Raw genomic sequence first — 24,994 nt, 5'->3', positions numbered from 1 at the left:
AGAATAAAATAGCCTATAGTAAGCAACATTCGAAGTCAGACAGAATGTCATGGAAAATCCACTGGATTAGGAAAAAAGGCAAATTTTACTTTGCAAGTGTTTCCTATTTTTGACGACAAAATGCAATAGTAGCAATGAATAACTGGGGGGGATTTTAGAAAGATGTGAGAACAAATATTTGCATCCGTGATTTTAGATAGATGCACTTCTGGGATCCTATTTAAAGTGGTGGTGTACTACATGGTTTTTCCAATTTTCTGGATTAAAAAAGAAATCACTGCTGTGCCGGTTGGTAGCACTAAAGGACTACAGTGGAGCTAGACGCTGGTATTTTGAATGAAAGTTTTGGTTAATGTTTTGGTTTAGATGGTTTTGGTTTAGTTTTGATATCAGGCTTTAGATCAATTACACGTTAAAAGGTTGCAATTTTGGCTATATTCCCAGTCCTTTGTTGCTCAATATTCTGTTGTGCTGTTTCCATAGGCAGAACAAAGTCTCACCTTCCTACTTGATTTTGTAAATTTGTTTTCAGTTGGTATTTTTGAAGATAAGAAAGAAAGCTGAAGATTTACTGCTTTATTCACATTAAAGTAATTAAAGATTAGCTGCATTTCTTTTTTGTGATAACAAAAGTTAGCTATATGCATTATTTTACTACATTTGCTCCTGATGTGACCAGAAAAAAAGGGCAAAAGTGATAACTTTAAACATGATGTGATGGAAGTAACCCAGAAATGAGTACTGCCTTTCCTGTAAGATGCAGTGTATCTTTCTGATTACTGAATATGCTTTATTGATTTCAGAGATTCTGGAAATATATGGTACCATTTCAAATTTAAACCAGGGTGAGACAACTGTTCCTCTTGGGGTATTACTCTGCCAGGAGTGGAAATGGTTGAGAAGAGTTTTTAACATGGACCCACAGATCAGAGTCACCAGAAATAAGGGACAAACTACTAGCGGGGATCCACAGCAAAGTAAAATAATACCATAGAGAACCATGATTAATATTCTAACCAAAAGAAGCACCAATTACGACAGACAATGCCTTTCTCTCTGTTTGTCCAACTGCCTGTTCCCATGACAAAACTCGACCACCTATATATATATATATATATATTTTATATACAGTGATCCCTCGCTATATCGCACTTCGTCTTTCGCGGCTTCACTCCATCGCGGATTTTAAATGTAAGCATATGTGAATATATATCACGGATTTTTCACTGCTTCGCGGATGTCTGCGGTCTACAGTACGTGTGCTTCCTCAGTTGATTTGCCCATTTGAATTGAAACAAGGGACGCATTTGAATTGAAACAAGGGACGCTATTGGCGGGTGGCTGAGAAGCTACCCAATCAGAGCACGCGGTTAAGTTCCTGTGTGCTGCTGATTGGCTCAGCGACAGAGTGTTGCATTAACCAGGAAGTGTAATCTCACTCATTCAACATTAACGTGCACAAGCGCCAATAGAAGATGCAAATGATTGCAGAAAAGGTAAAAGTTTTGGATATGTTGAAGGAAGGAAACAGCTACACGATGAGTCCATGATTCTTTTTATTTAAAAAGGAGGAAAAGCATATAAGATCTACGGCCGCAGTGTCTTTTAACCAGGGCGCAAAATGAGTTGCAAGTGGACGTGATAAGGCAGTAGTCTGGATGGAATCTGCTCTAGGGATTTGGATTGAAGAGTGATGGAAGAAGAACAACGGCGGTGCTAAACAGTCGCCTGAAGAGGCTCCTTTAGAAGAGCTGTAACGCTCTCCTTTGTTGTGCAGTAAAATTAAACTCATCGTTATCGGACAAGTCGTCGTGTCATTGTTGGTGAGTAACCATAATTAATTATTTACATACAGTACTTATTACATGTACATAGTTTAGTGTCACTGTACACACATTTTACTGTATACAATTTTTCTTGCGTTGTACGTATTTATTGCTGGTGGCCTGTCTGTCGTAATGGCTGTAACATATGTGATATCGGAGACACTTGATATCTTTAAAATAATATTTAGGTTTTACTGTATGTAAACTGTGTTTACATACATAATTTCAACGAATCTTACCTAATATCTAATAGAATACAAAGGGTTTATGCTGTATAATTGTGCGTGAAATGTTTGTAATAGTGTGGGAGAGTTTATAAGGGCTTAAAATATATAAAAATAACCATATAAACATATGGTTTCTACTTCGCGGATTTTCTTATTTCACGGGTGGCTCTGGAACGCAACCCCCGCGATGGAGGAGGGATTACTGTATACTATAAATTTTGAATAATGTGTATATTTTGTTGAAACTTGCCACACTTAGTATACTAGGAAATTTGTTGGGACAATTCAACTTTCATTGAGATATCTTGAACAGATCACGCTGTATACAGCTTTAAAATTTAAAAATCTCCCGTTGACAAGCATTGGTGAAAATGCAAGCTCGGCTATCTTAAAAGAGAGAAACATTTCATGTGACTTCAACTATGAATTAGTTCACTGTATCAATTTACCATTACAACAGTTAGACCAGCTTATATATTTTGTATAATTTCCTGGTTTTCACCTCTGATAGACAGCACTGATGGCAAAGGGAGCCCAATATATGTCAGTGAAACACCAGTGGACTGTGTGCGTGGGTAGGAAGTTGCTGTCATTAACTGCTCTCTACGTCAGCAAGATTTTTCTGCTTGATGAAGTCTTCCCAGCAGGTTGAGTGTAAACAGAAGAGAAGCGGTGCATCAGCACCTCAGTCCTCTGGATGTTTTAATTTGTAACAGGTAGGTTAAATGATTTTCCTAACTGTTAAAGTATAAAATGCAAACACAGAAAACAAAAGGCTATCTAGATATTAATGTAGTACCATGCTACTCGATACATAAAGAATATCAAAATGTCTCGGTTTTAACAGGTTACCCATCTAATAATTGCTCTGCTGACACAAGCATCTGCACAATATACTTAGAATACTGTATATTTACAAAATTCCAAGGGGCACAAAACCCCATACCACCAAACACCCACCCCATGTAATATATTAATGACTAGCAAAATACCCACGCTTCGCAGCGGAGAAGTAGTGTGTTAAAGAGGTTATGAAAAAGTAAAGGAAACATTTTAAAAATAACGTTAACATGATTGTCAATGTAATTGTGTTGTCATTGTTATGAGTGTTGCTGTCATATATATATACATATACACATATACACACACATATACACACATATACAGATATATTATATATACATATACACATATATTTTTTATATATATATTTTTTATATATATATATATATATATATATATATATATATATATATATATACACATACATACATACATATACACACATAGATGCACTTACAATAACATAGAAATCAATATAAACAACATTAACATCATTATCATATGAGAATATGAAGTAATATATAAGAAGCACATTTCATATAAATATAAATTATTAAACAGTAAAATCTTCTTGTATAATTTGCTACCGTGGCTTTTCGTTGGTCTGTCCAGGATTTTAAATCACCTGTAGCTTGCAAACCGTTTCACCTATTGACTTGAAATCTGGTACACATATAATACGTCACGTCTGCTATCTGCTTTATGGGTGATGATTGTATTACTCTTTTTATGTTTATTTTATTTTAGAATCAACTCTTATCTGCGCACACCAGGGCGGCCGTGGGCAGATGCGTATGGTGTATTCACTCCATGTTATCGTGCATTGCGCTGTCACTGGTATTTTGATAAAAGAATTTGAACAATATATAAGAAGCGTATAAATTATTAAACAGTAAAACATTAACATTTAAGAAGTAAAGTTACATTGAGCACTACTGCAGTGCCTTCGGGTATACCTCATTTTTTGTTTGCCCATTACATGCTTAAATGTATACATTTTTTGGTGTACCTACCCGAGAACACGCGACATATAACCGAGCGTGGGAGAAGCATGGATTTTAAACACGCGTTGAGTTCATCTGCTGGTCTCCCTCGTGGAATAACTGGTAATGTTTGACTAAAATGTACAGCGAGTAAAACGACATTACCTCCTTTTTTTTTTTTTTACGATCTCTGAGATCTTGCTTTTTTCGGTTCAAGGCTTCATAAGCTCTTTTATGTGCCATGGTGTACTTAATAAGTACTAATTATCCCAAACCATCATCTTTGAATGTTGCAAGACTTTCGCCTTGTATGTAGATCGGGGTAATTACATTCATTGCATTCCTAGTCTGAATCACAATCTGATTGTATGGGTGGTTACCTGGCACTGTAGGGTCGCCACCCGTCCTTTAAAATACGGAATCGTGCCGCGTTTGAGAATGAAATTGCGCGTCCCGTTTTGAATCAATACTGGACGGGATTTATCCCGTATTTTTTTTATCATTTTTTTTTTAAAGCAGCGTGTCATGCAAATCATCCCACACGCATTTTATGAAGATTCCTCCTTTCCTACTTTTGATTGGGTAATACTTGATGTCATCGTTAGTTTGATTGGTCTTTTTAACTGTCCAGTGAGGAGGGCGTGTCTTTTAAGTACAGTCTGCAAAGTGTTGGCACTGAGATGTGGCGTCAGCGCCATAGTTGAAGCCCCTAACGTTGCGGTCAGCAAGTCGGCTAACATCCGCCATGTGCCGTCTTTCAGTTGCGAGAAGCAGATCACAGAATGGTTGAAACTGTTGCCCCTAACGTTGCGCCACGGCGTGTGGTTCGTTTATACCTCGTGTCTTCTCATTAAACTTTTATCTCGCGAATATGTTATTGCAATCCGCAGCGGGAGCGTTTCTATAAACTTAATTTAAACTTACGTTTTACACCGTGCTTTGTTTCCCTTATGAACATGCTTGTATGCTTCACTCGCTCCATTCTCAATTGTTTAATTAATTTTTTGCTCTTCGCTGTTTCCGGCTCTTCCTCCATTTCCCCCTACTTCGTTCTTTTATCTCGCGAATATGTTATTGCAATCCTTAACGGGAGCATTTCAATAAACTGATTGAAAATAGTTTTGCATTTACCTTTTTAGTAAAAGGCGAGCTTTTAAGCCTGAGAAATCACCCCGTAAATGCACACGTTTAATTGCACATGTGTTAATGTGTATGGTTACACAGTATTAAAAGACAGTGAACAACGTCAGTTACCTTTGTTCCCACGTTTGATAAAAGGTGAGCTTTTAAGCCTGAGAAATCACCCCGTAAATGCACACGTTTAATTGCACATGTGTTAATATGTATGCTTACACAGTATTAAAAGACAGTCAAAAATTAACGTCATTTACCTTCGTTCCCGCGTGTGACTCGTGCTGTAAATCTCTTCCTTGTTTTTAGTTCACGTGATTACGTAGGAGGCGTGATGACGCGATACGTGACTCCGCCTCCTCCATTACAGTGTATGGACAAAAAATATGTTCCAGTTATGACCATTACGCTTTGAATTTCGAAATGAAACCTGCCTAACTTTTGTAAGTAAGCTGTAAGGAATGAGCCTGCCAAATTTCAGCCTTCCACCTACACGGGAAGTTGGAGAATTAGTGATGAGTCAGTCAGTCAGTGAGTGAGTCAGTCAGTGAGGGCTTTGCCTTTTATTATTATAGATAGCGCAGTCAAAACTCAGACAGTGAAAGCTGCATTAAGAACATGTGTTAAATTTGAACAGCAATGTGAGAACAACAATGAGCAGAAAACAACAGACATTACTGACATTGATTTGTTTCCACTTCAAGCACTGTGCAGAATTCCATGTATTCCTTTCTGAAAGTGTTAGTTTTTCAGTGCCCTGATCCCTCTCTGATGATGATGAAATAAAGCAGCCAAAGAAATAAGAACTGGCTTTATGTGTAGACATACATGCTACACAAGTGATCCAGTGTGGAAATCTGGTCACCCTATAATTTACCATCAAAGTGCCTTCACCTCACATTCACCTGATATCCAAAATGGTCACTCTTTGCAATAAAGTTTTCCTTTCATTACTGATATTTCCTAACATTTGTCATAACTGAATAGCTTTGCAAGACCCATTTTATGAAAATTAAAATGGCCAGTCATGCTCAAGCCAAGAAGAAATGAATTTCAAAGTATTTTTAAGGTTATGTGAATTGCAGATTATTACTGTGTGATTTTTTGTGTATTGTATCTACCCCATTTTTTGACACTGACTGCACACCCAACCATCCTGGAAGCAGTAAACCAAAGGGCAAAGTAACTGGTGCATGATCGGGCTTACCACGTAACGTGAATGTTGCACAATGTTAGAACATTTAACACCGGGCTTTGATCCGCTCTACCTTGCACTCTTTTGATCTCACTTCTCCAGACCAAGTCTGCCACAGTGGTGATTCCGAGCAGTTGGTGTTCTTCTAATCTGAAGATGGGAGCTAAAACAGAACGATTGCCCATGTCACAGATCCCTGCAGCTACTATTTTGAACGAAGTCTTGAGACTGTACCTGCCTTCTCTATACAAATAATAAAGTACCTATATTTTCCTTTGAAATCTGGACTCACCTTCCTGCCTCTCTTGCAAATCTGTAACCCAAGCTTGACAATACCTGTATAAATAAACAGCGCTTCTTAAATGACAAAAAATATTTTATATGAAGATGAGACGTTAGATTCACCTTTTTTTATAGAAATACAGGTGTGAAAATATAGAAAGAAAATGAGACGTTGGATGTAACTTTTTTTTAATAGAAGCAGGCATGACCACAGAATGAAAATGACATTGGATGTAACTTTTTTTTAATAGAAATACAGGAATGAACACAAAATGAAAACGAGAAGTTAAATGTACTTTTTTTAAAAATAGAAATACAGGTATAAATGAACACTGAATAAAAACAAGATGTTTGAATTACAGGTATGAACACAGAATGAAAACAAGACATTATATGCACGTTTTTATATAGAAACACAGGTATGAATACAGGAAATGAAGTCATTTTTGAGTGCACAGAACTTTTTTTAGCAGTATTTATGATCACATTTTCTATATATATATATATATATATATATATATATATATATATATATATATATATATATATATATATATATATATTTTTTTTTTTTTTTTCAGAAACACTTTCCTGGACATCAGTGCTAGACAATAAATAATCCCAAATCCTTTTTAGCCCATCCATTGCTTCAGAACATAAAACCTTCGTAACAGCTGGCATGTTATTTTCATCATCCTCTTTCTCACTTTCCAAAGATAAGACACTCAATGCAGATGGCTGTAAATTTTCAATAATGTCCTTCTCAGTTAGCTCACTCATGATCATTAAGTTATTATCTGCATCAATGTACTCCTCATAATTTGCCCCATCAGCAACTACCGTATAGAGCTTGACATTTCTCCCACTTCATTTTCCACTTCTTTGGCCAGATCTGTTTCCATCATCTAAATTTCATCATTGATTTCAATAATTGAGGCCTTCTTCCAGCATTTAACAATTGTTGAAACTTTTACTGACCACCAAGCTACACAAATCATATCACAAGCTTCTTTGACATCAGTTTTTTGTTGTTTTCCGAAACTAAGTTCAACAATATTGTTGTAATAAGTTGACTCCTGTAATGCATTGTTACAGCACGAACAATACTGAAATCCAAAGGTTGCAGGACTGCTGTACAGTTTGTTGGAAAAAATTCAACTCTAACTTGTTCTAATTCACATGTTGAATTATGTGCCAAACAATTATCTATTAAAATAAGAATTTTTCTTCTTTGTTTTCTCATTTGTGAGTTCAAATTCTTCAGCCATTCATTAAATACAGTACTCCTTGTGTCATCCAAGCTTGTTGGTTTGCTGGATAATCACAGGAAAGTGACTGTATATTCTTACAACATTGTTGTTTTGAATATCTTTCAATAATCAATGGTTTCAGCTTTACTGTACCAGATGCATTGCAGTAAAACAGGATAGTTAAACAAAGTTTTGATTTCTTCCCTCTTTTGCATGGCTCTCCTTTAACAGTTAGAGTATAATGCAGAAGCAGTTGATAAAATACTCCAGTCTCATCAGCATTGAAAATGCCGTTACTATTGTATTCTGCCACTATTTTCTGCCATTCCATAACTCGTTCCTGTGGTGTACTGTTTTCTTCTGCACAAATCACCATGGAAGTTATTCCATAGCGTTCTTTAAACTGTTAAGCCATCCAACACTCACTTGAAAGTAATGATTTTCAACAGTTTTGTGAATTCTAAAGACTTTTCCTGTAATATTGGTCCAGCAATTAGGATATTCCATGCTCTCAAATCTTGCAACCATGAAAAGCTTGGTTGATGTCCTCATTTAATGCACTTCTAATTTTTTTTCGTTCAGGTCTCAACAACTATTCTTTAACTCTGTCTTCTATTTTTCTTCAGTCCTTCAAAATTGTTGACAGCATTAAAGGTGCAATTCCAAATGCTTTCACCATGTAATTTTTCTTCATTCTGGAATCAATTTTTTCCAGGATTGTTAATTTCCTTTCAGCGTAAACTGATGCTGGTTCTCACTTTTTTGTTCTTCTCAAAAAAAACTTTGAGAACCGCTATTAAACTTGAAAAGTACAGTATCTGCACACCACACAACTACCTACGTGGATGCTAGGTACGCGCTCGGCTATGTGTATGATGTTGCGCCTACACTGTTGCCGAGACTGCCCGAGCCTGTTGCAGGGTTCCTGAAACTTGGCGTGGAAAAAGTAGGTGTGGAATTAAGCATTTTTTGCATCGCATTATTATCTTTGGTAGCCATTTTTGACCCAAAAAAAAACATTTGTTATACTGAAATTTACGTTTTGTTAAAACCAAACTTGTTTAACATGATGCTGATGAGTGAGTTACTAAGTGAGTCAGTCAATCAGTCAACCATGCATTTTATTTTTTTTCTTTTCAGATAGCATTAAGAAATACCACAGCCTGCTATTTTAAAAAGCACAGCAATAAAAATTGTTTTCTGGTTCATCTATGTTCTAATCATTTGAAAGGCTAATGACAATCAGTCCAATGTGAATATGTTACTGATGACTTTACCACAATTTTGTGTACATTAGCCTTAGCTCCTGCTAGTTCAGGTAGCCAGAGCCTATTTTATTCAATTTCTTGATCTAAATTTTAACCTCCTAGTCTGACAGTGACACCACTCAGGATGATTCAGGATGGTGTGAATTTTAGAACATTAGCACAAGTTGTATTCTCTTAGATTCTCCAAAATAACATTTAGTCAAAGTTTTAAAGGTTTCCCAAGTACTATTCTTTACCACACTACTTGGTAATTTATTCCATATATCTAGAGTTCTTCGTGTAAAGGAAAACTTTTTAACATTTGTGTGAAATTTGTTATTAGCAAGTTTCCATCTTTGTTGCTGTGTTCATGATGAAGAATTTATTTTAAAGTAACAGCAGGGCTCCACTGTACTAATTGCCTTTATACTTCTAAACACTTCCATCATGTTGCCACTTAATCTATATTTGCTTAAACTGATATTGTTGAACTCCTTTAATCTTTTCTCATATCTACTTATTTCCAAATCAGCCTTGTCTCTCTTCTTTGGAGTTTCTCTTGCACTTCTGTCTTTTTTCTATTATGGAGAACAAAATTGTACACAGCAGTCCAGGTGAGGCCTCAGTAGTGTGTTACTTAGTTTAAACATAACCTCCCTTGACTTGTATTTCACATATCATGATATACAGTGCATTTAGAAAGTATTTAGACCCCGTTACTTTTGTCACATTTTGTTATGTTGCAGCCTTATGTTAAAATCATTTTGATTCATTTTATACCACATCAAGCAACTAGATTTTGGACACTTTTGGAAATGTATTAAAAATGTAAAACTGGAATATCATATTCACAAAAGCATTCAAACACTTACTGATCACACTTGCAATCTGGTACAAGTGCACCCCATTTTATTGGTCATCATTGAGATGTCTCTGCACCTTGTTTGGAGTCCACCTGTGGTAAATTCAGTTGATTGAACATGATTAGGAAAGGCACACACCCAGCTACAAAAGTTCTCACAGCTGAAGATGTGTATCACAACCAAGACCATGCCAAGAGGCTGAACAAACTGACTGCAAAACTTAGAGTAAGTATTGTGTTGAGACACAGATCTGGGGCCTCATGTATAATGGTGTGCAAAGAATTCACACTAAAACGTGGCGTACGGACAAAAGCAGAAATGTGTGTACGCACAAAAAAATCATGATGCATAAATCTGTGCGTACACCAACTTCCACGTTCTTCCACTCCATAAATCCGGGTCAGTGTGAAAAGTAACACTCGTGCATGTGCCTGTCGCTCCACCCCGGCTCCTCCCAGAATTCCATCTCTTTGACTATGCAAATCAATATAAATAGCCCCTTATGTTTTCTGTTCTGTGAAAAGACAATGGCAAAAGCATGGGGAAAAAGAAGCATTTCAGTTAATACCAAGTAGAGGCAAGGAAAAAGTACTATTTGTTGGTTTAAGCAGTGATATAAACAACAAATGGAGTTTGATTCAGTGACAGAGTGGCAGAGAAACTTGAAAGATCAAGTTCAGAAAGTTGCACACTGCCCAAAATAAATAACAAGGTGGTCAGATATCAAAGTTGACTTGAAAAGGAGAGTTGTAGACCACCGTTTGAGTGTCATATGGAAGCAAATTAGGGTACAGATAAAAGAAAAAAAAAAAGGGACACAGTATGAAAAAAAGGTCGAAAGTTCCACTTTAATCACATAGTTTATTTTGTCATTAAAGTAGAACATCATAAACTTCATCTTAAACTCTGTTAATTTAATAATTTCTCAAATGCCATCATAAGTAAAGTGGCACGTTAAATGCTTCATATTATATGTACTCGTACATGTGTGAATCGGCATGTGCTTCTTAAACAGGCTTTCTCTTACGCTGACAGGACACAGAATGCATTACATTCATGATGTTACAGCTCTCTGAACAATTTAAATACTAAGATGTATACTTGATATCATTTTCATGATCATAGAAATTAAAGCATGTATAAAACATTGAGGCACATTGGCGCAGTGGCAGTGACGAGCTAGCGCCCCTTCCAGAGATTGCTCCTGCCTCCCGCAAGATGCTTGCTGCCCCATCTGTGACCCTCGATGAAATAATTTACTGCAGCACTACTCTCTCTTTCAAATGTACTAACCCCCAATTCCTGTCCTTCCTTTTCTTTCTTCAAATAACCAATCACCAAACAATCAGCTCTTTAATAAATGTCAAGCCATCTGTAAGCTTAAATCGCCAGTTCTTCTAAACTTTTAAGGAACATTGAAATATCTTCGAAGTACATGTTTAATTTTTCCATCCATCTATCCATCCATGGTCGCGCCAGCCCCAGCAAGCATACATCGCGAGAAAGGAACAATCCCTGAACAGGGTGCCAGCTCATCGCTGATGCTGCGCCACCGAGTCCTTGCATGTTTAATCATTAACAATTTACATGATTTAAATAAAGTTCAAAATATGTCTGTATAATGTAATATATATACTTTAATGCATTTCCTGTTTATAATGATATCAATAGCTCCACAGAGATAGCGCTTGGAAGTCTAAATTGACTTAGAATCCAGTCGTCATCATCTGTAAATACGTGCTCTCAACTGAATTGAATATCTTTATTGTTATTACCACCTTTCTTCTGTCAGTGAATTAGTCAATTACTACAACAATGGGCTCCACAACATCCTTGAGACCCATGCTCCAGTTAAATCACGAGTGGTCTCTTTTGTAAAATCTGCCCCGTGGTTTACAAGTGAGCTTCGACAGATAAAAACAGCTGGGCAAGTCCACGAGCGGCATTTTGTTGCAACCAGTTCAACAGTCCACAAATTAGCTTATCGGGAACACCAAAAAAACTACTCCAGGGTACTGACCACTGCCAGATCTCAATACTATTCAAATTTAATCAACAACAGTCCTGGAAATTCCAAACAACTTTTTTCCGTGATAAACCATTTACTCAATCCTCACACCTACGCCTGTAATAATTTCACAGAGGAGCAGTGCAACAATTTTATTGAATATTTCACCTCCAAAGTGGACAGCATCCGCTCCTCATTGTCTGCCTCCAGCCCTCCATCGCTGGATGTTTCTACATCAAAGCCAATGGGCTGCCTCTCCCAGTTCCTCTGTACCACAATTAAAGAAGTTGAGGACATCATACAGAGGATGCGACCTTCAACGTGTTCATTGGACCCTTTTCCTACTCCTCTGGTAAAAGCTAATGTATCAGATATAAGCCCTCTTATTGCTGACATCATTAATCACTCTCTCCAACAGAGCGGCTTAGTCCCACTGGCCTTGAAAACTGCAAAAATTAGACCTCATTTAAAAAAATCTCCAACCTTCCATTTTTGTCTAAGGTTTTGGAAAAGGTTGTTTTGGTTCAGCTTCAGGATCACCTCAAAAAATTCAATCTGTTTGAAAGATTTCAGTCTGGTTTCCGAACTTCTCACAGCCACAGAGACAGCCCTGATTAAAGTCACCAATGACCTCCTGATGGCTGCTGACCATGGCTCTCCATCAATCCTTATCCTCCTGGACCTTACAGCTGCATTTGATAGGGTAGATCATAATATTCTCCTTCATCATCTTCACTATACAATTAGACTTTCTGGCATTGCCTTCGAGTGGTTCGAGTCCTACCTTACAGACAGGACTGAGTATGTGGCCTTGGGGGATACTAAATCTCATACCCACACTGTCACCTGTGGAGTCCCACAAGGATCAGTCCTTGGGCTGACCCTCTTTAATATCTATATACTACCCCTGGGTCACATCATCTGCAAGCATGGAGTTTCATTCTATTGCTATGCCGATGATACGCAGCTCTATGTGAGACTAGATTCGACTTCTCTTACACCTCCATCAACTTTTTCCTCTTGCTTGGATGAGATTGAGGCCTGGATGTCCAAGAACTTCCTCAAGCTGAACAGCACCAAAACTGAAGCTCTTTTAATTGGCACCCCCCATCAACTTCATTCCTCTGTAAATTGTATTTCCTTTTCTGACCATACCATTACTCTCTAACCCTTCTGTTAAAAATCTGAGTGTCAAGTTAGACTCCCATCTGTCATTTGATATACATATCCATCACCTTTGTAAAATTGCATTCCTTCATCTCCGAAACATAGCCAAACTCCGTCCCTACCTCTCCCTCTGTGATGCTGAAAAGCTGGTTTATGGCTTTGTCTCATTCAGACTGGACTGGGTGCGGAAATATGAACATATCTCACCAGTCCTTCGGTCACTTCATTGGCTCCCTATCCATCTCCGTATTGAATACAAACTCTGTTTGTTTACTCACCAGTGTATCCATGGAAATGCTCCACAATATCTTAAAGAACTCCTTATATTACAATCCACTACAAGAAACCTCCGTTTTACAAATACCTACCGCCTTTGCCCCCCTGTGACCAAACTTCATACAATGGGAGACCGAACCTTTGCAGCCGCTACAGAACGGCTCTGGAATGCCCTACCAGAGATCCTAAGAACACAGCAGACTGTGGGCTGTTTTAAAAAACAGCTAAAGACTTTTCTATTTAGGAAAGCTTATTAACAAGAATTCTATAATTATTGTTGTTTTATCTCTGTTTTTATCTTGCCTTGCCTTTGTTTAATCTTTTTATGTTGCACTTTGAGATTTATTGCTAATGTAAAGTGCCCCTATAAATAAAATGCATTGTTATTATTATTATTATTATTATTATTATTGTATGGGAGCACTTGATGGACTGATTGAGTGCATTTATAGCTCTTGGGTTGAAACTGTTTTTGAATCGTGAGGTCCATACAGGAAAGGCTCTGAAGCGTTTGCTGAATGGGCGAAGTTCAAATAGACTGTGCACATGGCTGAGGCAGCGTGTGCTAGAAGCTCTATCCCGATATTTCTCCCAGCTCCTGACACAATCTGTGGTAGAGCTTTCTGATCAGCTGCTGTACAGCTGTGATTTCACACTCCGATACAGTGGGTTAAATACTCTGAGTGGTGCACTGACAGTAACAACGCTAAAGCAGCTATAGTATTTGGAATAGTTTGGCCATTATGTGCACCATTATATGGTTACGGGTTGATTACAATCAGATGCCTTAAACTAATAAACGATATGTGGTTAATTTGATTGTATTTGATAAAGCCGCGTCAGGGATGTGAATCTAAAAAATAAATGGAAACCACACAGGAACAGTAGCACTGCTTTGATGCTGGGTGCCACCATTTTGCAAAACCGACCAGAGAACTTGAGACCTAGTGTGGAAATGTGCTTGGCTTTATGCCCAGTTTAGTTTTTATATACCGCGTTGTGAGTGTGGAAACGGGTGTATACAACATTTTTGTGTGTACGCACCGTTTATACATGACACCCCTGGACAGGAGGTCTGCAAAAAATAATGAAGCAATGAAGGTTGCCAAGAGCATAGTAGCCTTCAGAATTCTTTACTAGAAGACAGTTGGAACAGCTATAACTCTTCCTGTATCTGGCCACCCAGCCGAATTGAGCAATCAGGGAAGAAGGGCCTTGGTAAGGGAGGTGACCAAGAACCTGATGGCCACACTGGCAGAGCTTTACAGAACCTGTGTGGAGATGGGAGAAATTTCCAGATGGACAACAATCACTGCAACACTGAGTCTGGTCTTTATGGCAGAGTGGCCATATACTGTAGTAGCCTCTCCTCAGTAAAAGACATATGAAAGCCTGGTTGGAGTTTGTAAAATGGTACCCAAAGGACTCTCAGACTGTGAGAAACAAGATTTTCTGGTCTAATAAAACCAAAATTGAATTGTTTTGGCCTCAATTCTAAGCACAATGTCTGTTGGAATCCAGGCACCACTCATCATGTGTGCAATACCATTCCAAAACTGAAGCATTCTTGTGGCAGCATAAAGATGTGGGGCTGTTATTCAGAGGCTGGGACTGGAAGGTTAATCTGGGTCAAGGAAAAGTGGAACACTGCAAAGTACAGAGGTGTCCTTAATGAGTGGTTGCTCAAGAGTGCCCTGAAGCTCACACTTGGCTGAAGGTTCATTTTCCAACAGGAAATAAAAAAATAACACCACAGCTGGGTTAGAAACAACTCTGAGGATGTCCTTGAGTAGCCCTGCCAGAGCCTGGACTTGAACCCAATCGAATATCTCAGAACAGACTGAAAATAGCTGCCCATCGATGATCTGCATCCAACCTGACAGAGTTCTGCAAATAAGAATGTCAGAAAATCCCCAGATCCAGGGGTACAAAGCTTGTCATATCATACCCAAGAAGAATCTAGGCTTAAATTGCTGCCAATGGGGCTTCAATGAAGTACTGAGTAAAGGTCAGAATGTCATATTTCAATTTTTTATTTTTAATACATTTGCAGATACTTAAATTCTGTTTTTCTGGGGTATTGAGTGTTGCTGGATGAGGGAAAAAAATTAATTTAAATGATTTTAGCGAAAGGCTGCAATATAACAATAGGAAAAAAGTGAAGTGGTATGAATAATTTCTGAATGCACTATATAATCTACAGTAATCTATATGAGCCTTTTTGATTGTTTCTGTAAATTGTCTGCATTTACATGGTGTCACTGAAATACAATAGCTCTCATCTACCCCTTTTAATTTCTGAATGTGAGGTAATTTGATCATGAAATACAGTACAACCCAGTTCATAATGATTAATGCACAGGTGCACTAACATTATGGGCAAAATGGGCAAAAAAGTTTGTACCCAACAAAACAACATACTTGAGTAGAAGTGACTGTGCTGCAAAATTTCGTTGATTTGCTTCCTACACCATTAATACAGTGCAACCTGAACAAGCTTACATGGATATTATTTTTATTTTAAAAAACTGAAATAAACTACAACCATCCAGTTAGTCCTTAATGCATATTCTGGTGATGGCTCTAAACGCTTTCTTATTATGCTATATATACTATGGTATATATTATCTGGAAAAAATATTTTTTGTGCATCTATGATCAGTAAACAACATGCTTAAAATGACACAGTATTAATATCACATAAAAGAAAGTAATATGCTGCAAATCAAAATAAACCAGAACATTAATAGAAAAACAACTTTTGTTTATGAGAAAACTATTCTACTCACCTAATTCAGTCAAAGTTACCCCAGGTGCAAGCTGACCCTCTGGAAAAGAGTCACATGTAAACAAATTGGGAACAGGTGTCACATCATAAATTGGCTCCTGTTTGATTTGCTTTATTCCAGCCATGTCCATTCCTGACTGATCTGGAGAAGGCTGCGTAGAGTCCACACTGTAATAGGCATTGACCCCTTCTGTTTTTGGCAAGTCAATTATATGTCCGCTAGAGTATGTACCTCCAATTTCGTTATTGAGGTTACTGAGGCCATTACTGATACTGCTGGTGTAGACAAGAGCAAGGGCTTCTGCCTCTCCATTTTGCTGCTGTCTCTGTTCCTGTAGTCTCTGCTGGTGTTTTTGTACTTCTGCATACAGGCTGTCCCGTTGTTTCTTAGACATTCGACCAAACTTTACAGCTAGATTAAAAAAAATAATAGCAATATGGTATATTAATTTCATTTATCCATTTTCTAACCTGTTTATTGAGTTCAGGATAGCCAGTGCCTAAGTTGCACTGGTTACAACTCAGAAACCAACCCTGAAACAGACACAACACTCATATTTATGGGACTAGAGTCCTCTAGAGTCTGCAGTTAACTTAACACTGATGCCTTTGGTATGTGGGTGGAAAAGAATACAATAGAATGGATACATAGGAATAAAATATGATTAAAAATGATACAAATGTCAAACAACCAGTCGATCTATGTTCCTACCCTCACCTATGGTCATGAGCTATGGGTAGTGACCGAAAGAACGAGATCGCGAATACAAGCGGCTGAAATGAGTTTCCTCCACAGGGTGTCTGGGCTTTCCCTTAAAGATAGGGTGAGAATCTCAGCCATCCAGGAGGGGCTAAGAGTAGACTCGCTGCTCCTCCGCATCGAGAGGAGCCAGATGAGGTGGCTCGGACATCTGATCAGGATGCCTCCTGGACGCCTCCCTGGTGAGGTGTTCTGGGCACGTCCAACTGGGAGGAGGCCCCGGGGAAGACCCAGGACACGCTGGATGGACTATGTCTCCCGGAAGAGCTAGAAGAAGTGGCCGGGGAGAGGGAAGTCTTGGCATCTCTGCTCAAGCTGCTGCCCCCGCGACCCGACCTCGGATAAGCGGAAGAGGATGGATGGATGGACAAATGTCAAACTTTCATTCTTACTTTTAAATTAACTATTTAGCTAATTAGATGACACTTTCAAGATTTATTGTATAGTAATGAGGTGAATAATTAATTTTGTAAGACATTTTGAAATAAATTCTAGTTTTTGCTATGTATTTGTACTAAAGACATACAATCAGTTACAATTAGTAAAAAGCAGAGCAGGCACAAGTAAAAATGAAAGTGAATGCTGAGGAGGCACTGTGTCAAATTCAACAAATTTGCAAGCAAATAAAAGCTGAAAAAGCCAAGAAAAAATGTAACAAAAGCACAAATTGAAAACAAGATAGTAATTTACAAAAGCAAAGTGAACTAAAGTTTGTTAATATCTGATGTCAAGAGAAAAAGAGAAGAAGAGATGTCAAGAGTGCTAGAGGAAAAAGGAGTCTTAATATTATTTCTTATAAAGAATTTCCTAAATAAACCTCTAATTATATTTGACCTCATTTTAAAAATTGTGTGCATTACGTTATTCTGTGATAAAGAATGGTATTAATCAAATGTCATGTAAGGGTAATGCAAGTGGACTAAATACAGTGAACATGCCTTGCTTTGTTGGAAACTCTTTTATCATTTTCTGCATCTCCATTTTCCAAAACAGAAGGTGGCATAGAAGTTAAAATTATTTTAATACTGTGCCATAAAGGACAAGCAAATACATTGCTTTTATACTCAGCCATTAGTTGATTAAGTGTAGCCCATTTGTTACTCAGATTACTCTCTTGGCTCATTTTATCAGATGTCTCTTTTCAACCACTGGATTGTTCAGTAGTGACCCGTTCTCTTTGTAATTATGATGCTTATGATCAATGTGACTGAACTCTGAAAGTAAGGTGCATGTGTACACAGGCTCAGCCTACATTGTTATTCACCCTGGTCCTGAACTGAGATCCTTAACTGAATGTTTGAACCTGATATGTGGCCTGTTAATTTGTACTTTACCTCTTTGCATAATGCATTTCTAAAAGGTGAAATCAGTACTTGAGGGTTCTAATCACTATCTGTGAATAATATTCTTGACTCAATAAAGCTCTTTAAGACCATTGATAAATATTGCACAGCATATTACCAGTTACAGCTTATCACAAACTTAATGAAATTCTATGATAAAGTCTGTTCAATTTTCATAATAAAGGGTGTTCACTACTCCAACCAGCAGTGACACAAGCTAAACTAGATCTTCCCTGAAACTTTTGATGCTTAAAATATAAGGATTAAAGCTTTATCAAAAACATATATAGCATTTTTGGTTGGAAAACTACACTAGTTAGTAAGACAGAGGATTACATTTTATGTTCTCCTATTCTCATAATCTGTCTACTAACAGCAGATGCAGGCTGATGTGATATGGTAGACAAGTGCATGTCTCTCGCTCACTAAATATGTCTATTTTAGTAAAATCCCTTATCTGCTGCATGCTACCTGAAAAATTACTTAATTGCTCCTATTGCATTCCATATAATGAATGTACATTGGTTTAGAATAGCACAGAAATTTTCCACCTTCATTCAATCCATTTTCTTTGACTTAGGTTTATGCTAAACTGTGGACAGGCACTTCATGCCAAAATTATAAATGAGTGTATCTTTGCCCTTTAGAAATAACCTGCACTTTCATTTGAGTATCCGGTACCCACAAGTTTTAACCAGCATTGCTTGTTTTTGTCATGGGAAGTCCAAAACTAAAGTTCGACAACAAATAAAACGGCACATTCATATTTCTTTGTAAGGTAAAATCATTCAATACATTTCTTAATGTAAGTTTCCTCTAAATAATAATTAAATGTGGTGTTATACAGAATAAAACTACCATTTTAGGTGGCATCATCACGTAAACATAAATCATGAATAATCTCTACTTTTCTCTGCACTCTGCTCTGTTTTTTATGTGGTGGCGTTTTGTGGTAAAATCACCTGATTAAGACACTGTGATTCTCGAGTGAAGGATGATGGCCCAGTTGTCCATGAGACCAACTGCATTGAATCCTCTGGGATGATGCCTCGAAACAACAAGGAATGACTTACGTATATTTATGTTACATAGATTGCCCAGTGGGGGGTGGATGGTCTTTTGACCTGCAGATGTTGTTTTTTTCTCCAGCTTATGTGGAGTTTTTTCATTTTTTTCTGTCCTCCCGGCCATCTGACCTTACCATCATACTAATTTTTAGAGTTGTATAATACAATACTATATAAAAGGACTATACCTTTCTAGTAATTATATATCCATTATATACAAGACTGTAACAATTTATTTTTTGTTATTTATTCATTATTATTACCTAATTTAATTTGTTTTTCTTTTTTTTTTCATTGATTTCTTTGGCATCTCATAAAGCAATTCCAGATACATCTTTTGTATGAAAATGTGCTAATGAAATAAATGTTGTTGTAAACAGAATACTATATACAGTACGGCACTGCACCAACAATAGCTGTATAAAGTATATTTGATTGTACAACCCTAATCAAACAAGCTACATTTTGCTGGTTGTTTCAGTGGGTAAACTCAGATCCCGCTGGTTCAATGAATGCTCCCACTCACTATGTGTCCCTAGCCAAGTCACTTATATTCCTGTGCTCAAACTACTTAAAAAAACACTGCAAACAGTTGTACTATGTACCTGTATCTGTAAAGTACTACAATATGGTGTTCATTATAGAAAGGCACTAAATAAATAAAGATTTGTATATTAAATAGTATTGGCTACAGATGCGATGTTAATACTCGTGCAGGCAATAATGATAAGTCTGTATTCAGTACATAGTAATATGTTGCCTTATATTTTATTACAGTGCATTTTAACCATTAATAGATTACTAAATTATTTTGACCAATACACTGAAACACAAAGTAAACATCCGATTTAGAGATTATCTGATCTGCTTATCCAGCATCTGACATGTCTATAAGAAGTATTCCTGAACAGGCTTTTTTTAAATAGTTTAGTATGCATGAACTTACCATCTCGAGACATTCCAAGGGCAAGACACTTTTGAAGTCTGCAGTGTTGGCATCTGTTTCTGTTTGTTCTATCAATTAAACAATTTCTTTGCCTTGGGCAGGAATATGAGGCATTATTTTGCTGGCTCCGCCGAAAAAATCCCTTAAAAATAAATAGCAAACATAAACAGAAAGAATCTGGAAATTGGAAATCATTACATATTGTCCTTGGCCACTTACAGTACCTCAGAACTGTTAAAGAAGGCAGCCATACAATTATTCAATGGGTCTATTATGTCATTCAGTTATTAATATTTATTTTAATTGGCTTAGTAAAATGCGATAGAGCACAACTTCGAAATAACAAGAAATTCTGTAAATGCGCAGCTCTGCATTTTAAGAAACTGAGAGTCACCTCTTCTCTAACAGAGTATTGTTTCTCTTCTCATGTTAGGTGCATCACGTTTCACTTGAATGTAACATAAATGAACATGTCATTATGTAAAGCTTCCTGAATGAATTTTGCATATTCTTCCTGTACTAATGTGGGATTTCATGAGCAATTCCAGTTCTCCCCAACAGTTCAATGATATTCTGTAAAAATCAGTAGAGTTTCACGAGTGACTCCTCCGAGTGAGACCTCCATGGATATCTATGCATGCTCTATAATGGTGTGGTGCTTCATCATGTAAAGTTCTGATTCCCTCACTGACACTGAAAATGGAGGGATAAGAAGAGATTGCTATCTTGTAGTTAACCAAAACAATTTGGAGCCCATATAAGGTTATAAAAAATTAAGAAAACACAACAGCAACTCATATTAGATTCATAAGCTATATTTTTTTAATCCCTTTGGCTGCCCTGGCTAAATAAATTCAGGGAAGCAAAAATAAAGAAGTGGGTATTTATTAGATTTAAATATACTAGTATACTAATATTTAAATGTCCACAGAGGGTTGCAGAATGACAAAAATGCATCTAATTTTTAGTTGGGCAGGTAGTAATTAATACGTGCATTTAGTATTAGTAGCATCTACCCAACTTATCTTAGTAGTTTACACTGTAGTGTGCTTTCCAGACATGCAAATGTTAGAAATCACTACTGACATGCTGGATTACAATCACCCAGAAATTCATAATTAAGATACTCGCCACAAAGGTGACAAAGTCTAACTTTTCTTTTATCTTCTGCTACATGGAGATCTTAAGTTGTTTTTTAAACGAACTATGTCAACCACATCATGAAAAAAATCTGATATTTTAAAAACACCCTGCAACACATAGGGAGACACCCACCTTACAACCTTCACACGTAATGACACCATAGTGAATTCCAGAAGACTTATCTCCACAGATTTTGCATGGTATCACTTCAATTTGGGCTAAAAACAAAACAGAAATTGGATCTTTTAAGCAAATGGTTACCAAATGAAGAAAAAAATAAATTTAATCATCTGCAGGTAACACATAATTAAAAGTTTATACGAAAATGGCTTATCAACAACTACTGGCATTAATTATTATATAAGCAAAACTGAATTAATTCTCAGCAGTATAAGATTTGTTTGAACATAACCTAACATTCACAGACCCCCTTCAGCATCATGGCAGTCTGGAGCTGATCCCAGATATCTCAAGCACATGGCATACACCAATTCTTTTCACGTCAGTAGTCCACTTAACACACATTACCAAACTTACACATGCATAGGGCCAGTCTGTTTTGTAAGACCCAATTACTGAAAAAACAGCAGTACTCATATTGGGCCAGTTAAAATTAACCAAACCTGCACCTCTTTGGGGATGTGAAAGAAAAAGCAGAATACTTGGAGAAACTTCGAAGACATGGTGAGATCATACTTCACACAGATGGTGCCCAGCTTTACTAAGTACTGTGCTACTGCACCATTGTAATTACATGTAAATGAATCTTTATTTCTTTGATTTGTTATTTAACAAGACAGAAAGAATATCTAAATTAGCTTATATTAAATTCTCTTTATTCTATCATGTAGCCATCTCAGAAAATAAATTCAGAGGTCAGAATAATACTTATTTAAAATGGCCTACTGTATAAATTCACAATCCATTATAGTCAAGTCAGTCATTATCCAACCTGCTATATCCTAACACAGGGTCATGGGGGTTCGCTGGAGCCAATCCCAGCCAGCACAGGGTGCAAGGCAGGAAACAAACCCCGGGCAGGGCACCAGCCCACCGCAGGGCACACTCACACACCAAGCACACACTAGGGACAATTTAGGATCGCCAATGCACCTAACCTGCATGTCTTTGGACTGTGGGAGGAAACCGGAGCACCTGGAGGAAACCCACGCAGACACGGGGAGAACATGCAAACTCCATGCGGGTAGGACCCGAGAAGCAAACCCAGGTCTCCTTACTGCGAGGCAGCTGCTCTACCACTGTGCCACTGTGCCACCCTCAATCCATTATAGCAAGAATAAATTCATTATACTGAACATGTGAATTATTTGTGAGCAGAGTTTAGTATATTCAGCACATTATATGTGCAATATGTATTTTTTGAAGTTTAATTCAATATTATTCTAATAAAAACTAAACCTAATTTTTGAAAAACATTGGAAAAAACATACACTGTGAAGTTCTAAGATACATACTTATAATTTAAACTGTAAATGCTTGATTTGCAGAGCATTTTCAACACGGTCACATCAAAAAAGCAGACTGTAATTGTACATTATAAAATTTGTTTTGTAAAATATTATAGTACTATTGCAGTGTAGTAGCGAAAGACACTACAAATAAATATGAAATGGATTGTACTGCTAGACGTGGTTCCAGAAATGGCAGGAATGTAGTTTACCACCCTATACTAACCTATAGTATGCCATACTTTAGTAAAGTTGAACAATCTTGAATAATTAAAGTGCATTAATTAATGTTATTATTTTGAATTTTCATCAAGTACATGAGAGAATGTAATGGAATATGCCCAATAAACATGAGAAATAATAATAATAATAATGCAAGTAATTTAGAATGGCAAATGTACCACATAGTACTGCATGGATGACTGACTATCTAGAAACAGAGAAGATGGCGAGTGATTTTTGCTTTCTATCTGGCATAGATCTGAACGAATTGATCCTTGCCATACTTTAATTAAATAGCACCCTAAGCACCCATCCTTCCATTAAACAATTTTGTGAATACATTTATTTGATTATGAATTCAAAAATTCTGTCTCTGCAGATTTGGGCACAAAACAGGAATGAACCATGGAAGCATTGCCATTCCACCATAAGCCTCTTACTCATACATTCACTGAAGCAGAAGCATTTTACAGTTAAAAATCACCCTAATAAGCATGTTCTAGAAGGAAACCAGAGTACACGAGGAAAACCCATTCAGACACACAGAAATGTTCTAAATAATGTCATATTCATCTGTAGAACTAGGCATGTTCCAGATAGTTGGCTTAGCTTCTGAATAGAAACACAAAAATTGCTTAATTTATTGCAATAACAATTGCTTAATACAGAACAAATATAGGATTTTTTATGTATTTGCTATAATAGTTATGTCTTCATTATAACATATTTTAACTAACATTATGTCCTATATTTATATTTAACTGTTATGTGTACAACTTAGCGATAAACATCAGTCAATAAGTATGCGTGTGAATAGGTGGATGTGTGTACACATAGAAAATGCAAGTTAAGCTTTAATATGTGGCTAAGTGGATTGCATGTATGGGTAGATTGCATTAATTGAGTATATTAAGAGGACAGGTGGGTTGGTGACAGGGTATGCAGGTTTAGTAGATGGTTCTAGTTAGGGTAAGTGGATTGGTGAATGGTAAGGTACAGTATGTTGATAGCTGGCATTGTTAATTCAAATCTAATTTGTAATATTGAATAACACAGAACAAACCTACTCAGGTAATTAATCTCTTAATTAATACTAAAACACAATGTTCTAATAGTTTTGAACACGCTATAGGCATTGCAATCTGGGACTCTTCTGATTCTATTGAAATGTTTGATCGCTGTGTAGATAAAATTTTGAAACTATACTTCCAACATATTGGGAGTAGAACCTCTGTTGTTGGTGGCTTAATTTTTGTCCATGATTTAAAATGGTTCCTGAAGACAGAACGAACAGACAGCTCCCCACAGAGTGTCCAGAGCCCAAACCCCAAGCTGATCATTTCCTATTACTCACAACAGATCACTTCCTATACAAATCCAGGAATGAGAAGTTGTTAAAAGTCACAAAAGTGCAATACAGTGGAACCTCGGGTCACAACCATAATTCGTTCCAAAACTCTGGTCGTAACCCGATTTGGTCGTGACCCGAAGTAATTTCCCCCATAGGATTGTATCTAAATATAATGAATCTGTTCCAGACAGTACAAACTGTATGTAAATATATTTTTTTAAAGATTTTTATAGAATGCACGGCGTAATAGTAAACTACTGTAAATGTAAAAACATTGAATAACACTGAGAAAACCTTGAACAACAGAGAAAACTAATATTGTAAGAGTTCGCACTATAGTGCTATGAACCGCTCGCTAAAAACACTTTTTTTAAATGAGTTTTAAGCACAGGGAAAAAAAATGAGCATTTGAAAAATCCGTAATTTAATAAACAATCAAGAAAAGTAACATTGCAACAATGCACGCTACGAACCGATCGCTGTAAACAGAAGTGAAGTGGAGGTTAAAATCCAATAGAAAAAAGTCTTCATTAAATACAACGAGGTTAAAACAATGCTCGAATCAGTCTCTTTAAAAACAAGCCCGGTGCATTCTTTAACTGCCTTC

At 36.9% G+C, this 24,994-nt stretch overlaps 1 protein-coding gene across 1 annotated transcript in view; it reads right to left on the bottom strand.

Annotated features, from left to right (window-relative positions):
* The window catches only part of rorb (RAR-related orphan receptor B), a 161,588-nt gene that overhangs the window by 31,192 nt on the left and 105,402 nt on the right, over positions 1-24,994 (bottom strand). The window contains exons 2-4 of the mRNA XM_051928372.1: positions 21,478-21,563; positions 20,203-20,344; positions 16,088-16,498 (exon numbers count right to left, since the gene is read on the bottom strand). Of these exons, the coding sequence (XP_051784332.1) occupies positions 16,088-16,498; positions 20,203-20,344; positions 21,478-21,563 (639 nt within the window). The remainder of the gene's footprint in view (positions 1-16,087; positions 16,499-20,202; positions 20,345-21,477; positions 21,564-24,994) is intronic.

The sequence above is a fragment of the Erpetoichthys calabaricus genome, chromosome 5 (genome assembly GCF_900747795.2).
Source record: "Erpetoichthys calabaricus chromosome 5, fErpCal1.3, whole genome shotgun sequence".
Taxonomy (NCBI): Eukaryota; Metazoa; Chordata; class Cladistia; order Polypteriformes; family Polypteridae; genus Erpetoichthys; species Erpetoichthys calabaricus.
Note: the sequence above shows the minus strand (reverse complement) of the source record. Positions and strands in the feature narration are given on the sequence as shown.